Source organism: Vombatus ursinus, unplaced genomic scaffold (genome assembly GCF_900497805.2).
Source record: "Vombatus ursinus unplaced genomic scaffold, bare-nosed wombat genome assembly UNPS02014810.1, whole genome shotgun sequence".
In the NCBI taxonomy this organism is placed as follows: domain Eukaryota; kingdom Metazoa; phylum Chordata; class Mammalia; order Diprotodontia; family Vombatidae; genus Vombatus; species Vombatus ursinus.
The window spans coordinates 7,142,818-7,164,876 of record NW_020954588.1 but is presented as its reverse complement, the minus strand read 5'-3'; the positions used below and the strand labels follow the sequence as shown (position 1 = coordinate 7,164,876).

Below are 22,059 nucleotides of genomic sequence, written 5' to 3'. Positions count from 1 at the left end.
TACTTGCCATAGTGTGACTACTATAAACATGACACCTTTCTATTTCAGTCGGAAATAGCCTGGCCACTCAAAGGGACTTGCATTTGTGCTAGGACCCTTGGCCATGATAAAACAGTCTGGATTAGGCAGTGCAGCATTTCAGCTTTTTGCTCATTTCCCTTTATTGAGGTGATTTTTAAAAAAATCTATTCAATATATAAGATGGAGACCAAACTATGTTTCTAAATAGTTTAAAGAAATTGTATTTGGTACTTCCTCATGTAATTAACTTAATCTTCTAAAAAGAAAGTTAAATACTTTTAACTTTACTAAATAACTTTTAAAATGTACTACTTTACTTTTAACTTTACTAAATGACTTTACTACTTCTAAAATGTACTCTTTTTGTTAAACAGCTAATACAGAATTCCTGCAAAATACTTCACTTATTCACTCGAAGTAGACGACTTTTAGGTGCCAGTTTATTCAGTTTTACGACTCAGCAAGTGGGTTTGAGATTGGCCTGGGTTTTACAGAACGTGATTGAGGTAAGAACAGAATGTGGTGATGAGAGGGCTGCAAAATGAGAACTTTGGGGAAGAAACATTCCAGGTGTGAATGTGTTAATTCAGCTATATAGGTAAAATCTAGGCTTTCACCATAGAGTTGAGATAGGAGATTGGGCACCTCGGTTTTTTTGTTCCATTTTTAAGCGTTTTTGAGACTCGGATCCAAATCCTACGTCAGCAGTAAAGATCAAAGACAAGATGTACTCTGTGCCTCATTACATGCTAGTCAGATATGTAGAGAAAAGTTCGAGATGTTCTTAAAATAGTTGGCACTCAGTAGATTTATTAATGATTATTGCTGGCTTTTTCTGATCTGTGACCTCTGTCTCTGTATGCTTCAGCCACTCACTAGATCTCACCATCTCCAGGTTCTTCAACTTTAAGGCTGACTTCTCCTTTTGTCAACTCCTGGCCTTATACTTGTCACCTTGACTTTCTCCTCCCAAACCTGATTGTCAGCTTTACTATGTCCTCCAGTCCTTCATCTTTATCAGCTCTCTTACTCTGTTGCCCTGTTCTAACCTCACTTTCTTTCCTTCACAGTTTTCATACGGTGGCTAACCTGTTCAACTATTCATTGTACTCCATCCTTTAATCTCTTACCCTGTTGTCCTTCTGTTCATTTTCTGTTCTTCTTCAAGAATGGTTCACTCCACAATCCTGTTTTTCTACTCCTACCCCAGAATCACTGAATGCTGCTAGAGGAAGACATGAAACCATGTTGGTTGATTTTACTACCAATTCATGTTCTCTGATCTCAACCAATCCCTCACTGCTGCATGGCAATCCTTTTATGCTTCCTTGATGGACTGACTCCTTATCGTATTTCCCACAGAGGCTATTATAGAACTTTTCTCAAGCTCCTTGAGTGCAGCCTATAATTAGTGTTGTTACTTTTGAGTGTATAACTATTTTATGTGTGTGTATGTATGTAGTCTTTCCAAAGAGATTATACATATGAGGAAGGGGGTGGCTTTTGTTCAAAGTATTAGACTATTTGCAAGTTATTGTATTGAGTCCTGTGGGAAATTTATATATCTATGATGAATATGTGTGTGCGTGTGTGTGTGTGTGTGTGTGTGTGTACGTACATCAGTGCCCTCAGGAAGTTTACAATGCTATTTCAGGAGATGAGTCAAACAGAAAAAAGTTAAATAAATTTTAAGCTACAAGACCATGATACAGTCATTATAACAAGTCAGTATTTGATCTATTACCCAATTAATGTTATAGATAGGTACTGTGAATAAGAAATTTAACCTTCTAGTCCTGGTTATTTAGGGATAGAATTACATGAGATGAAATGCGTTTCTTCTATCAATCACATTTAAGAATATATTGTACAAAATGCAAATTAGGATCCCTTTGATTTAAGTCATAGATGCAAGATTAATTCTCTTTGGGAATTGGATGTGACCAGGTATGGAGAGTTTTAAGTATGCTTAACAAAGTTTTAATTTTTAAATTTGAAAAAAAATCATTTTAATAGACATTCAAAACAGATTAACATTTGGCTATAAAGAATCAGTGTATCTGTACAGAATACTCCTGTTTTCTACGACTTCCCCTTCCTCCTTGCAAAAACAAATCAGAAAGGAAAACTGCTGAAGAAAAAAGTAATATGAGAATTCCATATTAGTTAAAGGAATTCTGCCAAAAACATTTTCCCTAAATAATCTAGATTATAGGCAATCTGTAGAAAAGGTTTCCTTCTTAAAGTTCTCTAGGAATTTAGTTGTTTTTAATTCAGAATGCATTTTTCTAAAGAAACATTATGAAGGTGTTATAGGTTAGACTTAGGCCAGTGTGATAACCAGGTTTTGAGACTAGAACCGCATGAGATGCCCCTCAGTCATGTAACAGTTAAAAGAAAGTCTACTTAACCAAACATGGGAAGGATACTAAACAAGAATAACTTGGTTTAGGTTTATGTGATCTCCCTCATTTCTGTCCAGAAACACATCTGGTGAGCAAGGCAGGGGATGAGTTGTGTGGCAGTGATGTATCTGTCCAGTCTGAAGGACGGTGACTTCTCCTGGACTCATCTTTTCAATGCCATTGTTGTTGTTGTTTGTCCTTTGTTCTCGAGAGGACCATGACATCAGGGAGGTGATGCCATGACTTGCAAGTGGATTGGATTTAAGTGAGGTAGGGCTGTGCAGAGTCACCAGCCTCACTCTCTCCTCCAGAGCCATCTGGGTCCAGTGGTGATATATAGATCAGGGCGATTGGAGACGGCCCTGGATGCAGTGGAAGACCCTGGCCTTTTTAAGCTAAGGCCTCAGTTTGTCTGAGGCAATGCCCAATCAGTGATTAAGGCTAGGTAAGAAATGAGACAGAGAATGGCCTCTTTGACCTAGTAAAAAAAAAAAAAATCAATCTTGGAAGGGAAGACCCTGAGGGTTTCTGGCCAAAACAGAAACAGTTGCTATTTACATTCACTCTGAGCCAATCAGGGCACAAACAATGACCAAGAGGCAGCCATGAAGCTCCTTCTGAGCCAATGAAGCTTCCCAGACAGGGATCCTTAATTTTATTTTGTGTCATGAACTCATTGGGCAGACTGGTAAAGCCCATGGACTCCTCAGAATAATGCTTTTAAATGCATAAAAATACATAGAATTGCCAAGAAAACCAGTTATATTGAAATGTAGTTATCAAAATAGTTAAAAAAAAAAAAAAAGCCAAAACCTCATAAAACAAAAACACCAAGTTTATGGGCCCCTGCTTAAAAACTCTTGTTTTAGGGGGAGAAATTAATGTAGCTTACATGTTGGGCATCCCAGTAAATACTGTTCCTTTCTACCACCAAAGGGTAATTGGGTTTCTAGGTTAGCTCAAAAAAGCTTCTTTAACCCGTTAACATAACAATTATAGTATGAACCAGACAATAGACCATTATATGTATTTTTTTGATTTTCCTATTGAGATAAATACATTTCAGGTATAAACATATAGAGCAGGATATTTCCTCTCCTTTCCAGAATAGTACCAGTGAAAAGAGTACATACTCTTTTCCTTTCAAAAACTCACATAAACACCTACTATGTGAATTTACTTTTCCCTTCCCTACTATTGACCCAGTTCCCATGATCATTTTGTTCGGGGTCTTAGTGGCTTTTGCGGCCTTTCAGGATAGGAATAGGGCTTATTTAAGAGGACCTCCAGGGTTCTGAAAGTGTGGTGGAGGCGGGTGAGACAGAGGCCTTGGGCTTCCTCGTTCCTGCAGCCATCCTTGCATTTGGATCTGATGGATGACAGTCAAGGGCCTGGGCAGAAAGGGTGCTTTAGACATCCTAGGGAAGTTGAAATTTTCAAAGGATAGTTATAGGGAAGGTTGCTGGAGATATTTTGGGGGTAGTGACTGGAGGTCATTCCTATTTATGAGTAATTTGTAACTTAGATCTTCTCAAGTGGAGTCTACTTGTAGCTGTCACAATCCTCTCTTTTTTTGTGCAAATGTAGTGTCAGAAATAAAGAAATCAAGTTTCCATTATATGTAGGTAAGCCAAACCAAAGTAAATCTAAGATATTTTTCTACTTGTTTATATAAAACAAGTACATTTGGAATTTATACTCAAGCAGAGTTTTGCCTTAAGTTTTACATAAAAGAGAGTTGCATGCCTTTTGTTACCCTTATTGCCTAGGAATGCCTTTTCTGCTCCTCTCCGCCTACCCAGATTTTTTATGTACTTCAACACTGGATTTAATTACCAGTCTTGCACAAAACCTTCCTTGATTGCTTTTGTCCACTGATCCCTTCTTGGTTTTCTGTAGGATTTATTGCCTTTATGTATAGTTTACTCTTAATTCTTTTCTGTCTTGTTTCCTATGTTTCTGTCTTACCTCCCCTCAAGATTGTAAACTCCTGGAGAACAAGAATAGTGTGAACTGTTGTATCCTCCCCATGGTGCCTAGCAGATGTTAACTATTCACAGTCATTTGTTAACTTGAAGTTTTTGCTATTTTGTATTTGTATGGCATCTTTTTTCTGAAAAGCTCATGTTCAGATAGGAATATATCATTTGTCTGATTCAGTTTTGTTGATCCTTTATTATAACAAAACATAATTAATCTTTAACTCCCTATTTGCAAACCATTCCTTTCATTTTAGTTATTAGTATTCTGTCATTCACATTAACAAACAACTCTTAAAACATATTTTAGATGTATTTTAGATAAGACATTAATGTGCTGTTGGTGAAACTGATCTAGTCATTCTGGAGAGCAATTTGAAACTATGCCCAAAGGCCTATAAAACCATGCATACCCTTTGACCTAGCAGTACCACTGCTAGGTTGGTATTCCAAAAGAGATAAAAAACAGAAAGGAAAAGGATCTATATGCATAAAAATATTTATAGCAGCAGCTCCTTTTCTGGTGGCAAAGAATTGGAAACTGAGAGGATGTCTATCAATTGGGGAATGGATAAATGAATTGTGGTGATTATGATAGGAAACTATTGAGTTATAAGAAATGATGAGCAGGATGCTCTCAGAAAAACCTAGAAAGGCTCACATGAGCTGATACAAAGTGAAATACACTGTGTACAAAGTAACAGCAATGTTGTAAGATGATCAGCTGTGAATGACTTGGCTATTCTCAGCAATACAATGATCCAAGACAGCTCTGAAGGACTTATGATGAAAAATTCTATTCAACCCCTGAGAAAGAACGGATGATGTCTGAATGCAGATTAAAACATGCTTTTTTTTAACTTAATTTTTCTTGAGGGTTTGTTTTTTTTGGGGAGGGAGGTCTATGTTTTCTTTCACAATATGACTATTATGGAAATGTTTTGTATGACTACACATGTATAGCCTATATTGAATTGCTTGCCTTCTCAATAGGGATGGGGCGGGGGGGGGGGGAGGAAAGAAGAGAATTTGGAACTTAAAGTTTTAAAAATGAGTGTTAAAAATTGTTTTTACGTGTAACTGGGGAAAAATAAAATATTAAATAAAAATATTTTAGAAGAGTTTGGCAATATTTTTCCTCTTTGGTATAGACAGACTAGCAATTAAGATCTGTACATCTAACCTTTTAATTAAATGTAATTTTGCATTTTGGGGTTTTCTAGGTACAAAAAGCAGTTAGAGAAGAAAATTGTTGCTTTGGAACCATTGATACTTGGCTATTGTATAAGCTCACAAAAGGTAGGGCTAACATGGCAAAGTGATAACTCAAGTAAGTGAAATTTGAAACACAAATGCGCGTAAAGGAGTGGGGGTGATAGCATCAGCTGTTTCCTTTCCCATCCCAGACCCTTTCCTCAGAGCCTTAGTGTAAGTCACAAATATGCAAGTAGAGCCAGTTTAAGCATTTGAAATAGGGAGCTGCCTCTAAGGCTTTGCATCCCAAGAAATTGATAGTAAGAGCATGGGTACAGATCTACACATTATTAAACCTTGACTTGTCTTCACATGTTTCGTTGTGAAACCTGGAACTAAGTATCTTATTTTCATCATAAATGCAGGTTCTGCATATGCCACGGACTTTTCAAATGCTAGTACAACTGGAATTTTTGACCCATATCAGGTAGAAATTTTTTGTGTCTTCTTTCCTGAGTCTTTTTTTTTTTTAGCTAGGCAACGGGGTTAAGTGACTTGCCCAAGGTCATCCAGCTAGTAAGTGTTATGTGTCTGAGGCCGGATTTGAACTCAGGTCCTTCTGAATCCAGGGCCAGTGCTCTGTCCACTGCGTCACCTAGCTGCCCCTTGTGACTTCCTTGAAAGCTAATTATAATAAATTATCGATTGGCCCTGATAAAGTGTTGAGAAAATGCACCTCCATTTCCTCTGTGCAGATCTAGGAGACTTTGGGTGTGAAATATTATGCATACTATCAGATAGAATTGCTGATTAGTTTTGCTGAGCTGCTTTTTTTCACTCTCTAAAAAAAATCTTTAAAAAGGGTAGCTAAATCATTTGGGGATATGCTTGGAAATAAAGGTGATATAAAAAAACTGTAAAAAATAAGGTAAAAGAGAGCTAATTTATTAAGCAAATCAGCTCTGATTCTTATGAAGTATTTTTGTGTTCAGATGTGCTGGAGTGGTATCCTTACTTCCCTGCTTTCAATACCAATCTCTCTCCTGCCTCCTGTGAAAGATACCAGGTAATAGTAAGCCTCAGATATAAGAACCAACAAAAAAATCCTTTTAATCCATTTTTTTTCTTAGAAGGGGGGGATCATTATGCAGAATCATAAAATACTATAGAATTTTTCTTTTGATTTGTAAATATACTACATATAGTACTACATACTAAAATATTTTTCTTAAATTATACTTAAATGTGATTTTTAATCACAATTTAATAGACCTTTGTGCTACTAATTGCCTAACATTTAGATCTAAGCTATAATTGGTTGTTAAGATCTTAAATTTATGTTTTTTAAGGCACAAATGACTAATTTAAAAACTCATTTTCCTTAAAGTCACAACTTTGGATCAGTGGATAAAGAAATATTTGGAGCCTCCATACCAATTGTGGCCTTGGTGAGTAGAGAACTTAAGAGCTCCCCTTTGTGGTATAAAGTAAGTTAATTTCCAGGAATAGCCAGAATTGATTATGGGGGAAACAACAGGCCTTGACTACAAAGTGGACTGACTGACAAACGGCCCTAAATTCTCCTGACAGGAAGGTCCAGATAGTTTGCACAAGGGCAAACTATCTTGACACCACTTTGAAGTCTTTTGTAATCTCTTTTCATGGCTGTGTTTAGAAAATCTTATTTAAAAAAAAATAGAAAATGTTGTTTAAATTTTGTTTAGAAAGGGTTTTGTTTGTTTGTTTTTTGTTTTTCTGATAGGGATGTGGTTCTTTTATTCATTTGTTTTTGAGGGGCCTGGTATTTGATATTTTCTACGTAAACTAAAGTTTTCCTTAGATACTGCCTTAGTTGAAGGTCATTGTTTAACATGGGCAGCAGCTGCTGCTAGAGGAAAGATTTCTTTTTTTTTCTTTAGACAGCTGCTATAACCTAGTAGGGAAAGCACCACGTAGAGTCAACAGGGCTTACATCCTGGCTCTCTGACTCTCTATACGTGAGACCTTGGGCAAATCACAACCTTTCTGAGCCTCAGCTTCCTCTTCTGTAAAAATGGAAGTACTAATTCCTATACAATCTTAGGCTTACAAAACTCAAATGAAAGGTGAAAGTGCAATACAAACCATACATTCTGTGTAAATGTAGGGCAGCTAGATGGCACAGTAGATAGAGCGCTGGGCCTGGAATCATCTTCCTGAGTTCAAATTTGGCCTCAGACATTGGGCAAGTTCCTTAACCCTGTTTGCCTCAGTTTCTTCATCTGTCAAGTGAGCTGGAGAAGGAAATAACAAACCATTCCAGGATCTTTGCCATGAAAATCCCAAATAGTGTCACAAAGAATTGGATATGACTTAAGAATGACTGAAGAATTTACTATATACTGTAAAAGGAAATAATAATTGTGAGGGAGATACTATATGCATTGTTATTATCTGCTTGTGCTAGATGGAAAAGAAGAATATAAGATAATTAGAGGAAGTAGTCTAGGTCTTTTAGCTGATCAAAACGCAAATTAAGACATTTATTTGACTTATATTAACCAAATATTTATGATAGTGATGGGAAAAAAACCATACTAACTACCAAAAACTACTCTATCCTGTTTGATTCCAAGAGCTTTGCGGATAAAGGAGAACAATATAAGGCATGGTTTGCTTTTTTCTTATTTAGTTTGGTTTTTCTATAAAAGAATTCAGGGTGGTTCAGAAAGATAATTGTAAATTAAGTTTAGAGGTAAAAGTAGGGTTATATTAAATCGTTTAGAAAACAGAGATTGATACGGGAATCTTAAACTTTTAAAATGAAAAGCCTGTTCTAGCCCTATAATTATCTCTTTTTAATACTTAATTTTTTTTAGTCTAGAAATTCATATTTCCCCCTTGTCTCTAGTGTAAATCATACTTACAGATTAGCCTTGGTGGTTTACACTAAACCAAGAAGGCTCCTAACACCACCTGGTGGCAGAATATCTACATCACAGGCTGAGTTCTTTTGAGTGGTCAAATTCCTAAAGTGAAATTGCAAGCCTATTCAGTGGACAAGAGCACCTACACAGCCTCTGTGTTCTCTCCACCACTGTGACCCAAGTATTAAGCCATGAGATTCTTTTACATGATGGTGGCAAGCATCAGATTTCTAATAGGAGACTCTTAGAGCATATTAAGATATGTATTTTTAAGGCCTTTGCCCTTTAGTGGAAAGGGCCCATACATAACAATATAGAAGAATCAACCAAATAAATTTCCAGCCCCAGAGGGAATCATACTTTGATTATTTTTTGAATAGATTTTTTTAAAAGTAAAATGGTTGATGAGATGTGTTATATAACCTTGAAACTGATTGGGTCAATAGATTTTTATCTTTCGGTAATTAATATAGGTAGCTGACCAACAGGCTGCCATGTTTGGGGAATGCTGCTTTCAGAGAGGAGACGTGAAGCTCACTATGGGAACAGGGACTTTTTTGGACATCAATACTGGAACCAACGTTCAACAGACTGTTGGAGGTAAATGGCCAACCTCTTTTCTGTTGTTTGTTTGTTGTGAATAAAACCACATCTCTTAAGAAAACTTGAGCAAATCTTTCCTGATACTCACTGTGAGGCAATCTCTTACTATACATTGGTGATGTCTTCTGTTGGCTTTTCATAACAAGGTAACTGAATATTTTCTCTATTTAAGTTGAGTCAGTACTACTAAAAGCTAACCAACTTACATTTCTCTTTATTGTCTTGTGTTGTTTTCTTTACCTTCTAGCAACAAAAGAATTTTCACGTGATATTATGTATATTTATGTATACTAACATAAAATATTATCCCCTTAATATCTATTCAGAAAATATGGGACACTGTGGTCTGCTTTCTAAACAATATTTGGATAATATTGGAAACTGATTTGGACATCTGGCTGTGCTTAAGTCAAATCAGCTAGCACTTATTGTGCCAGGCCCTGTGCTAAGCACAGATGATACAAAAAAAGGCAAAAACTGGCCCAGCTTCCAAGGAGCTTGCAGTCTGATGAGGGGAGACAACATGCAAACAACTGTGTACAACAGGCATGTTTCTCTCTTTATGACTGAATTTATAGTGATTCATTAGGGGGTTTTGCCTTTGGAGTGATCAATAAACCACCAAAGTTAGAATTAGGTTTAATATCTTTTGGTGACTCCCAAACTTTCATCTTCTCCAAATGTTCCTGGTTTTTTGAGGACATAAACTAGTCACCCGGGTGTGTAACCTTGGAGGCTCTCCTTGATTCTTTCCTCTCCCTTACTCACCATACTCTCTTACATGGCCAGGTCTTGTCGGTTCTACCTGCGCAACATTTTTCACATTGGTCCTTTTCTCTCCTTCACACAACTACCATACTCATTCACATACTCATTACTTTTCACCCGCTGTGTTATAATAGATTCCTACTTCATTTTCTTGCTTCCTGTCTCTTCCCTTCTCCAGTTCATCTTCTACATGCCTTCCAACTTAAACATAAATCTGACCATGTCACGTCTTGGCTCAAATCTTCAGTCCTTCCCTGTTGCCTCTAGGATAGTATACACATTTGTCAGCCCAACATTGAAAGCCCTTCTAGAGTCTGGCTTCACCTTAACTTTCCAGATTTGTTTCACATTCTTCCTCTTCACATGATCTCAGTTACAGACTAAGTTGCTATTTCACAAACTTGGTATTCTGTTTCCTGCCTTGGTGCCTTTACCAGACAAACCCACGCCTGGAATGGACTCAGTCTTTATCTTGTCCTGCTACAGTCCCTGGAGACTGCATTCATGGGCCACTTCCTTCCTCAGCTGCCTCCTTCATTTTCTCTCACTCTGTCTCTTCATTTTATATCCCCAGAAACCTCTTTGAGGTCAAGGCCTGGTTTGCTTTTTTTGTTTTTTTGGGGTTTTTTTTTTTTTTTTTGGTCTTTGATCTGAAGCACCTTGCATATGGTAGACTCTTAATGTTGACTAAATTGAATTGAATACTAATTTCTTTAATAAACTTGTCTCTAAATAGCTTTGGATTTTACTTAGTACAGTACTTGTTTGGAAATTAACAGATATGTAGAAGTCTTTAAGATGACTGAATTATCCCATTTTAAAATGTCTGTGAAACAGGGAGTTATGTGTTAAATATTGTATAACTTGCACTTATTTTTATTTATAAGGTTTCTATCCATTAATTGGTTGGAAGATTGGTCCAGAAGTTGTATGCTTGGCTGAAGGCAATGCAGCAGACACTGGTACTGCTATAAAATGGGCCCAGAATTTGAGTAAGTAAACCTTCAAACTGATCATAAAATATGCAGAATTTAAGCTCTTAAATATTAGTACCAGTTACTCTTTTGATAATTATCAGACAGGGTATTGACTGTTTCTGCATAAGGACTTTGAATGAGAGCTCTTTGTAGAAATCTTTTGGAATTTGAAAGAATAGAACAAAAATGGTTATTTGGAAGTTAAAACCTGAGAGAAATGAAGATGTACTTCACTGTTTTTTTTTCTTGAATTTCCCAATCAGGAGTTGGTTTGGTGCATTTTCTAGATCTGTTTGTTTTTTGTTTTAAATTACTTTTAATTTATTTTGTTAAGTATTTCCCAATTACATGTAAAAAAATTTTAGGAATAATTTTTTTAAATTTTGAGTTCCAAATTCTCTCTTTCCCTATTGCCCCTCCCCTCTCCTTGATTTTGTTGATATATATGAGGTCATGCAAAACATATTTCCATATTAGCCATGTTGCAAAAGAAAACACAAACAAAATAAAACAATAAAAATAAAGAAAAATTTTAAAAGTATACTTCAGTCAGCATTCAAAGTTCATCAGTTCTTTCTCTGGAAGTGGATAGCATTTTTCATTATAATTGTGATTGGAAGACATTTGAAATTATCTTAGATCATTGTCTTGATCAGACTAGCTAAGTCTTTCACAGTTGATCATCCTTACACTATTGCTGTTACTACGTACAGCTTTCTTGTAGTTCTGCTCACTTCACTTTGCATGAGTTCATCTAAGTCTTCTCAGGTTTTTCTGAAACCATCTTGCTCATCATTTCTTATAGCACAATAGAATTCCACCACAATTATGTATCACAGCTTGTTCAGCCATTACCCAATTGATGGGCATCCCCTTGATTTCCAGTTCCTTGCTACCACAAAAAGAGCTGCTATAAATATTATTGTACATATGGATCCTCTTCCCTTTTCTTTGATTTCTTCGGGATACAGACCTAGGAGTGGTATTGCTGGGTCAAAAGGTGTGCACAGTTTTATTGCCCTTTGAGCATAGTTCCAAATTGTTCTCCAGAATGGTTGGACCAGTTCACAGCTCTACCAGCAGTGCATTAGTGTCCCAGTTTTTAGACATCCTCTCCAACATTTGTCTTTTCCTTTTCTGTCATGTTAGCCAATCTGATAGATGTGAGGTAGTATCCCAGAGTTGTTTTAATTTGCATTTATCTAATCAGTAGTGATTTAGAGCATTTTTCCATGTGACTATTGATAGCTTTGATTTTTTTTTTCTGAAAACTGCCTTTTTATATCCTTTGACCACTGGGGAATGGTTCTTATTTTTATTGGCTCAGTTCCCTGTATATTTAAGAAATGAGGCCTTTATCAGAGAAACTTGCTGCAAAATTTTTATTCCCAGTTTCTTGTTTTCCTAATTTTGACTGCATTAGTTTTGTTTGTGCAAAAGCATTTTAATTTTATGTAATCAAAATTATCTATTTTCCTTCCTGTAGTCCTGTTTATCACTTGCTTGGTCATAAACTCTTCCCTTATCCATAGATCTGACAGGTACATTTTTCCATGTTCCCCTAATTTAGCTGTAATATAACGCTTTATGTCTAATCATCCATCCATTTTGACCTTATCTTGGTATGTGGTGTGAAGTGTTGGTCTATGCCTAGTTTCTACCAAACTACTTTACACTTTTCTCAGCAATTTTTGTCAAATGTTGAGTTCTTATCCCAGTAGCTTGCATCTTTGGGTTTATCAAACACGAAATTACTATGGTCATTTACTACTGTGTGTTGTGTAGTTAATCTGTTCTGCTGATATACCACTCTGTTTCTTAGCCAGTACCAGATTGTTTTGATGATTACCACTTTGTAATACAGTTTGAAATCTGAAACAGCTAGTCCTCCTTTCTTGACTTTTTCTTTCATTGATTCCCCTGTTATTCTTGACCTTTTGTTCTTCCAGATGAATTTTATTACTCTTTTTTCTAGGTCTGTAAAATGATAATTTGGTAGTTTGGTTGGTATGGCACTGAATAAATAAATTAACTTAGGTAATATTGTCATTTTTATTATATTAGTTTGACCAACCTGTGAGCAATTAATATTTCTCCAGTTCCTTTAGAGCTATCTTTATTTGTGTGAAATGTTCTATAATTGTGTTCATATAATCCTTGGGTTGTCTTGGCAGGTAGACCCCCAAGTATTTTATATTGTCTGCAGTTACTTTAAGTGGAATTTCTCTTTCTATCTCTTGTTGCTGGGTTTTGTTGGTAGGGTATAGAAATGCTGATTAATTGTGTGAATTTACTTATATCCTGAAACTCTGCTGAAGTTGTTATTTGTTTCATCTAGTTTTTTAGTTGATTCTCTAGCATTTTCTAAATATAGCATTATGTCATTTGCAAAGAATGATAATTTTGTTTTCTCTTTCTTTCGATTTCTTTTCCTTGTCTTATTACTACAGCTAGCATTTCTAGTACAGTATTGAATAATACTGTAATGGTATTAATGGACATCCTTGCTTCACTCCTGATCTTATTGGGAAGGCTTCAAGTTTATACCCATTACAGATAATTCTTGCTCTGGTTTTTGATAGATGCTATCATTTTATTAATTATTTATTAATATTAATATGATCATTTTAAGAAAGTCTCCATTGATTCTTATACTTTCTAGTGTTTTTAATAGGAATGGGTGTTGTAGTTTGTAAAAAGTTTTTTCTGCATCTATTGATATAATTATATTATTTTTGTTGTTATTGTTACTGATATAGTCAATTATACTGATAGCTTTCCTAATGTTGAACCAGCCTTGCATTCCTGGTATAAATCCTACCTGGCCATAGTGTATGACCTTTGTGACATAATGCTGTGATCTCCTTGCTGGTATTTTATTTAAATTTTTTGCATTGATATTCATTGAGGAAATTGGTCTATAGTTTTCTTTCTCTGTTTTTGTTCTCCCTGGTTTAGGTATCAAGACCATATTTGTGTTATGAGAGGAATTTTATAAGGTTCTTTTTCCTATTTTTTCAAATAGTTTATATAGTTTAATATAGATTAATTTTTCCTTAAATGTTTGGTAGAATTCACTTGTAAATCTACTTGGTCATGAGGATTTTTTTTCTTGCAGAACTCATTGATGGCTTATTCAATTTCTTTTTCTCAGTTAGGGTTATTTAAGCATTCTGTTTCCTCTCCTGTTAATCTGGACAGTTTATATTTTCGTAAATATTCATCCATTTCACTTAGATTATATACTGGCATATAATTGGGCAAAATAACTCCTAATAATTACTTTAATTTCATCTTTATTGGTGGTTCCTTCACCCTTTTCATTTTTGATACTGGTAATTTGGTTTTTTCCTTTCATTTTTTTTTTAACAATTTAACCAGTGGTTTATCTATTTTATTGATTTTTTCATAAAACCAGCTCCTAGTTTTCTTTATTAGGTCAATGTTTTTTTTTTTTAACTTACAAATTTTATTAATCTCTCCTTTGATTTTTCAGGATTTCCACTTTGATGTTTAATTGGGGTTAAAATTTGTTCTTTTTCTGGTTTTTTTTTTTAGTTGTATGTGCAATTCATTGATCTGTTATTTCTCTCTTTTATTGATGGTAGGCATTTAGAGATATAAATTTTCCCCTACATACTGCTTAGGCTGCATCCCACAAATTTTGGAATGTTGTCTCATTGTCATTTTCTTCAATGAAATTATTGTTTCTATGATTTGTTCTTTGACCCATTCATTCTTTAGGGTTAGATTATTTAGTTAGCTTTTTAATCTATTAGCTTTTTAAAAATCAATTAGATTTTAATCTATGCTTTCACAGCCATTTATTAAATGTAATTTTTATTGCATTGTGGTCTGAAAAGGGTGCATTTAATATTTCTGCTTTTCTGCATTTGGTTGTGAAGTTCTTATGCCCTTATATGTGGTCAGTTCTTGTGTAGGTACTATGTTCAGCTGAGAAAAAAGTATACTCCTTCCTGTTCTCATTAAGTTTTCTCCAGAGGTCTGTCATATCTAACTCTTCTAAGATTCTATTCATCTCCTTGTCTTTTTTCTTATTTATTTTATGGTTAGATTTATCCAGCTCTGAGAGGGGAAAGTTGAAGTCCCTTACTACTATAGTTTTACTTTCTATTTCTACCTGAATTTCACTTAAATTTTCCTTTAAGAATTTGGATGCCATGCCATTTGGTGCACATGTGTTTAGTATGGATATTACTTCATTGTCTATGGTTCCTTTTAGTAAGATGTAGTTTCCCTGCTTATCCCTTTTAATTAGATCTATTTTTGCTTTTGCTTTGTCTGAGATCATGATTACCACCCCTGCCTTTTTTACTTCAGCTGAAGCATAGTAGATTCTGTTCCAGCTCCTGTTTCTCTGTTTTAAATGGATTTCTTGTAAATAGCATATTGTTCCATTCTGGTTTCTGATCCATTCTGCTATCCTCTTCTGTTTTATGGGTGAGTTCATCCCATTCACATTCACAGTTATGATTACTAACTGTGCATTTCCTTCCATCGTATTTACTTATTTAGCTATCTCTCTCCTTTTGTCCTGTCCCTCCTCTAAAATCTGTTTTGCTTCTGACCATACCTTGTTTCATTTGCCCTACCTTTTATCATCCCCACCTTTTTCTTATCCCCTTCTCCTCTTGCTTCCTTGTTTGGCAAGATAGATTTCTATTACTAATTGAGTATGTATATATGTATATATACATATATATGTATATATGTGTATATGTATGTATATATGTATGTATGTATTTTTCCCCCTTTATGAGCCAATTTAGACGTTAGTGAAGTTCAAACGTTGCTTCACCCCCTGCATTTTCCCCTCCACCATAAAAGCTCTTCCTTGTGGACCTCTTTTATGTGAGATAATTTTCCCCATTCTTCCCCTTCCTCCCCCCTAACCCCAAAGCATCCCTCTTTCTCACCTGTCAGTTTTTTTACATCATTGCAACATAATTGAGTCACTCCTACACCCTTTTTCTATGTAGAATCCTTCTAACTGCTCTAGTAATGATAAAGTTCTTAGGAGATGTATCATCATCCCATATAGAAAATTAAAACAGTTTAACCTTATTCAGTCCCTTATGATTTCTCTTTCATATTTGTCTTGCATCTTGTATTTGAAAGTCAAATTTTCTATTCCACTTTAAAATAGAAATCAAGGATGCTTGAAAGTCCTCTATTTCATAAAATATCCATTTTTCTCTTGAAGGATTGTGTTCAGTTTTGCTGGGAAGGTTATTCTTAGTTGTAATCTTAGCTCTTTTGCCTTCTGGAATATTGTATTCCAAGCCCTCTGCTCCTTTAATCTGGTAGGTGCTAGATCTTATGTGATCCTGACAGTGGTTCCAAGGTATTTGAATGGTTGCTTTCTGGCTGTCTGAAATATTTTTTTCTTTCATCTGGGAGCTCTGAAATTTGACTAATATTCCTGAGAGTTTTCATTTTGGGATCTTTTTCAGGTGGTGATTGGTAGATTCTTTTAATTTCTATTTTACTGTCTGGTTCTAGGATATCAGGGCAGTTTTCCTTGATAATTTCTTGAAATATGTCTAGTCTCTCTTTGATCATGGATTTCAAGTAATCTAATAATTCATAAATTGTCTCTCCTTAATCCATTTTCCAGGTCAGTTGTTTTCCCAATGAGATATTTCACATTTTCTTCTATTTTTTCATTCTTTTGACTTTGTTTTATTGTTTCTTGAAGTGGCATGGAGTCATTAGCTTCCACTTGCCCAATTCTAATTTTTAAGGTACTATTTTTAGCTCTTCCAGGAATCTTGTTGAGCTTGTGTCCAGTTCACATTTCTTTGAGACTTTTCTTGTTTTGACTTCATTGTCTTCTTCTGAGTTTGTATCTTGATCTTCCCTGCCACCAGAGTAGCTTTTCATAGTCAGTTTCTTTTTTGTTGTTGTTGTTGTTTGCTCATTCTTCCATCCTACTTTAAGTTAATGTTTAGTTCTGTGTGTGTGTGTGTGTGTGTGTGTGGTGTCTGTCTCATGCTTCAGGTTTTTTTCACGTGACTGTTTTTAGTTCCAGTTCCTCAGGATCTCTGACCAAAAATGCTCCTCTCCACCCTTTAGCTATGACTCAGAAGTGGATATAGGCGATGAAGTTGCCAAACAGTGTCTGCTCCTATGTCTAGTACCAGCACAAGGGTACCCTGTAATCTCTTTCTGACCATTTGCCAGGTCCCCACACTGTCTTTGCCTTGAGAACTCCTGAAACTGGTGCTGCTTCTGCTGCCTCCATGTGGTCCCACCACTGGTGTTTCATTCACGTGGGCTCCAGGCCAGCCTTCTCTGCTAGGTTTCTTTCTGACGTCCTCTGTTGTCTTGGACTGGAAGGATGTCTCACTCTGACCTTTTGTTGGCTCTGCACTCCACATTTTGATTTGAGGCATTGTTTTAAGGTAGTTTGGAGGGGAATGTGGGAAAGTTCAGCTTTTTCTACTCTATCATTATAGCTCCTGTTTGGAGGAGTTGCAGGGTGGGGGAGAGGACAGAGCTAGATGTACTTCTTCCTACTACTTTGCCATCTGTTGATGGCAAATTGGCTTTAAAATCATCTTAGAACATTTCACTAGGGGCTTTCTTCCAAGCTGACACCAAATTACCATTCTGCCTGTATTTGACCATTGTCCTCTTCTCCCCCATTCCCCACTGCATCCATGGGACCTGCATGCCACTCCCAGACCAGCTCAGCAGCCACTGTAGCACGGTTTTCTGCCACTATGCCTTTCCCCTTCATGCTTCTCTTTCTGTTTTGCCTTTCCCTGTTATAAGATGTTCTGTAAGGACAGAGATTGCCTTTCTTTCTACTGCCAAGCACATTACCTGGCACATAATAATTGCTTAATAAAAGATCTGTCTGCCCATTTGTCTCCATCCGTGTCTATCTATCTTTTTTCATTCTGTGGATCCAGGCCTTCAAACAGTTCCACATTACTTGTATTTAATCTTGGAAGCTTCTCACATAAACTGCCAGACAATTCTTTCTCATTCTCATTAGTCCTTCCTCTCCAGAGACATATGCAGTCCTCTAGACTTATATAGTACTACTTTAAGCATGGTTCCTCCAAAAAGGAAAAAGCTTTTGGGATAACTAAAGAGCCAGAGATTTTACCTGGAGAGGAGAGTCCCATTTCCCCATGACACCTATATAGTCTTGAAATGAAATGAGAAAACTACTTCCTAGGGTTCCCCAGGAGTCACCCCCTGGATCCTGCCTCATCTTTCCTTCTTTTAGGACCTGACCAGTGCACATGTCTCACATGTCAGTTAAGGGGGAGGACCAGATGTGATCTTCACTGTGGTTGTGTCACTTGCTACTCTTCTCTCAGCTGCAGCAAAGTCCATTCCTAGCCCCTGCTTCTCTTTTATTCCCATGGTACAGAGTCAGTGTTTACTGCTAGGACTAGATAAAATTCTGTTCCTAAATGGAGGAGACTTGGTCCAGGAGGGCCCTTGATTGTTCCATCATTAACACTCCATTACTGCTCGCTCACTTGTCTAGCTGCTTTCATCAGCTGGCATCCCTAGGGCCATGTGGTTCACTTGTAAAAGTGCCTATTTCCCTTCCCAGGAATCTAGTCAGAGGCTGTGTGTCACTCTTTCGTCCTGTCTGTACTCTTGTATTTCTGTTCTACCTTTTAAAACCCAAATCCTTAGGTGAAATCCAGGCATAAGAATTAGCCATGAATCAATTCATCATTTTTTCAATTTAACTAGCTACTTAAATTGTTTTTATTTAAATTCTAAAATTTAACAAAAACATCTTTTCTTATCTTCCCATCTCTCTGCACCTCCTCCTTCCATTAATCCAGAACTTAAACACCCAAAAAAAGCCTACCAGTTCACACCTAAGAACACAAAGGAAGCTTCTATGTGAAATCATGAGTCTTCATTTACATTACTTGTTTTAAAATGTAACAAATTCTACCCATAACTTGTAAACTGCTCTGATTATATGTGCTTTCTTCTGTTCTATGCATTTAAAAACTTTTTTATCTTTTTCTGTCAGACCTGTGCTGATATGATAAGCTTACATTTCAAGCTTAAACACATCTCTGGGCCACTAGTGTACTAGGTATTTCCCTTCTAGTATCCAGGGCCAACAGGGACATTAGAATCAGAATCCCAGACTCAGATTGGAAGGGGCCTCAAGGGCTCTCTAGTTCTTTTTAAAATTAAATGGAGTGTGAGTGATCAGGAATGATTTTGTATAGAAAGTAATGTTTGAACTGAGTTTCAGGAGAAACAAAGGATTCTATGAGGCAGAGGTGAGGAGGGAGCGCAGTCTAGGTATAGGGGAACCACCCCACAATGGAGCAGAGACAGAACACTGTGATAGACAGCACAGCCACTCTGGCTGAACCATAGAGTGATGTATGAAGGAGAGAACAGGAGATGATGAGGTTGGAAAATGAGTCAGCTCATGAAAAGCTTTAAATGCCAAACAGGGGAGGGCCTGAGGGCCACTGGTGTTATCCAGAAGGGGATGTGGTCAGACCTGAGCTTTTGGACATTCCCTTTGTCAGTTGTGGGGAAGATGGATTAAGAGAGGAGAGAAAGTTTCAATAGGGACACCAGGTTTTACTCTCTTCCTCTTTAAATTAGCTCTGTTTACTTACCTTTTTACTTTTAAAAAAGTTGTTTTGCGAGTGAAAAAAATTATCACATGATAGGAAGTCATGGATGGGTTGAGATCTGCCCTGTTGGAAGGAAAAGCCACATTAATGAAACCACTACTTCATTTGAGCATTTATTTGTTTGTATTCTTGTATCCAGGATGTGCTAGAGCCAGCTTATACAGGGCTCTTGAGAGCTAAATGGTAGATTTTCAGTGTGAACATTTATACCACAGAAATTGGCAAATGGTACAAATCAGACCTTGATTTATTGGTTTGTTGATTGTTTAGACTTAAGAAAGCGATGGACAAAATGTCGACTAAACTTAAAAGTCTGTTCTGGCCCCATTTCTTTCAACCAGTAATATGTAAGCCCCTTTAGGGCAAAGATTGCTTTTCATTTCTGTCTTTGTATCCCTAGGGCATTGTGCATAGTAGATGCTTAATAAATATTTTTGAATTTAACTGGATTAAAATACCATCAACTTGAGAACTGAGTCCTCAATATTAGAGGCAAAATGTACTCAGAGCAGTATCTGGAGGTATCCATTACAGGGCTTGAGCAGTCATGTAATCATGTATGTGGTCATCCCATGTGTATATGGAGTTCTAGTGCTGATAAATCTTAGTGTTGTTCTATGTAATTATATTTTCATTTGTTTTTCTTCTTCCCCATAACCCAAAACTTTTTGCAGATCTTTTCACAGATGCCGATGAGACTGAAAAAATGGCTAAAAGTTTGCCAGATTCTGAAGGAGTTTGTTTTGTTCCATCTTTTAGTGGATTGCAGGTAAAAGAACAAAATTCAACCCGTGAACTTTGTCTATTCTCACCTCCCACCTTATCTCTAGATTCTCTTGACTTGGACAGGAGGACAATGTACAGCACACCATAGGGGAGTAGGGTCAGTTGAACTAATAGTGGAATTCTAAAGCTGAGAAGCCATACCTAGTCCTCAAGAAACTCTCTAGGATTAAACAGAAGTCCCTTCAGATGGGCCTTAGTGGTCTCATGTGCTGTCCTAATACTGAACAGACTTTTCAGAGTTAGGAAGGTTTTCATTGAAAGTATAACCAACTCAAACCCAAGAATTAGCAATGGACTGAAACAGAACTTTTTTTTAAACCTGTGAACTAGGACTAGTTTGCCAAAGCCATCCATTTCCTTACCTTTGGGAAAGTACGGTGTACCCTTGAAGGTCTTCCCAGTGCTCTAACCCAGTGGGGTCCTGCCCTCAAAACAAGCCTGAGGATCCCTGCAGTCAAGATTTATAAACTATATGTAGGAATCATTTCACTCCCCTCTGAAAGAGCATGTCTTTTTTAGAGTGAAGTGTATCAGCTGCTAAATTTCACCCAACTTAAGGGAAGAAGTGAAGAATTGTTATTTCATTAAATTTTCAAAAAAGGGGGGGTTAGATTTCATCCAGGAAATGTAAGAAATAATTAGCACCTTAAGTCTCACCCCCCCCTTTTTTTTGGTGAGGCAATTGGGTTTAAGTGACTTGCCCACTTAACCAATGGGCAGTTAAGCTAGTGAGTGTTACGTATCTGAGGCTGGATTTGAACTCAGGTCCTCCTGACTCCAGGGCCGATGCTCTATCCACTGCACCGCCTCGCTGCTCCGAGTCTCACCCTTTTTAAGAAAGATGCTATGAAATGTACAATGACTTCATTTCTGGGACTCTTGTCTTTGTCTTCTTTGACACACACTATCGTTGTAATAATCCTTGTTCCTTCACTCTTAGACAGGAAGTAACAAACTTCTCCTGAAGTCCCAATGCAGAAGACTATCCTGTAGCAGTATGCTTTATTTTTACACAAGAAATGATCCCACCCAATCCAGTTGTGTTTGAAAGCCGGCAAATAGTAATCAAGGTCTTGAGAGGCTAGCGTCCAAATAATGCATCCCAAGTACAAGTACCATACCAGTAAACCTTTTTAAATAAAGTTGTTTAGAAAAGCAATTTTGTTGCAACTCATACATAAATGAAAACTTATTTATTAAAGGAAAGCTATGTCTTACTAAGCGCATGATTTCTTATTCTTTAAAATAACCCAAATCAGTAGGATTTTTTTTTAAATGACTATCTTAAATAAGAAAAACTTGTTTCTGCTTTAAATTCTAGAACTATGATGATTATCTTAGGAGCATATTTGCTTTTTAATACTTTTATATATCATCATATATAGTAATCTTTATAGCTATCATTTATAGTTCTCTGACTTCTTTCCCTTGTATCTGTTTATTTGAACCCAATGAGAACTCTGTAAATTTGACAGGGCAAATGCACTGACCCTCATTTTAAGGAGCAGAAAACTGGCGTTCAACAGGGTTGTGTGACTTTAGGAGGTGGTATAATGAAGACAAGCACCAACATCTCCTGACTCTTCCTCCGCTTCCCAGGCCATGTAATCACCAGCCAAGTGAACCAAAGCTCACACATAGAGGGCTCTAGATTTCATCAGGCCACTCACACACATTCTTTCTTTCTTCTTCTTTTTTTTAAAATTATTCGTTCATTCGTTTATTTATTTATTTACTCATTTTGCATTTTCAGCATT

At 36.5% G+C, this 22,059-nt stretch overlaps 1 protein-coding gene across 2 annotated transcripts in view; it reads left to right on the top strand.

Moving 5' to 3' along the window:
• GK5 (glycerol kinase 5) overlaps nt 1-22,059 on the top strand; it is a 62,226-nt gene that overhangs the window by 27,955 nt on the left and 12,212 nt on the right. For both annotated transcript variants that reach the window (XM_027876069.1, XM_027876070.1), the window contains 8 exons: nt 396-527; nt 5,629-5,704; nt 6,025-6,086; nt 6,592-6,665; nt 6,987-7,047; nt 8,979-9,105; nt 10,764-10,868; nt 20,191-20,285. In XM_027876069.1, coding sequence (XP_027731870.1) covers nt 396-527; nt 5,629-5,704; nt 6,025-6,086; nt 6,592-6,665; nt 6,987-7,047; nt 8,979-9,105; nt 10,764-10,868; nt 20,191-20,285 — 732 coding nt within the window. The remainder of the gene's footprint in view (nt 1-395; nt 528-5,628; nt 5,705-6,024; nt 6,087-6,591; nt 6,666-6,986; nt 7,048-8,978; nt 9,106-10,763; nt 10,869-20,190; nt 20,286-22,059) is intronic.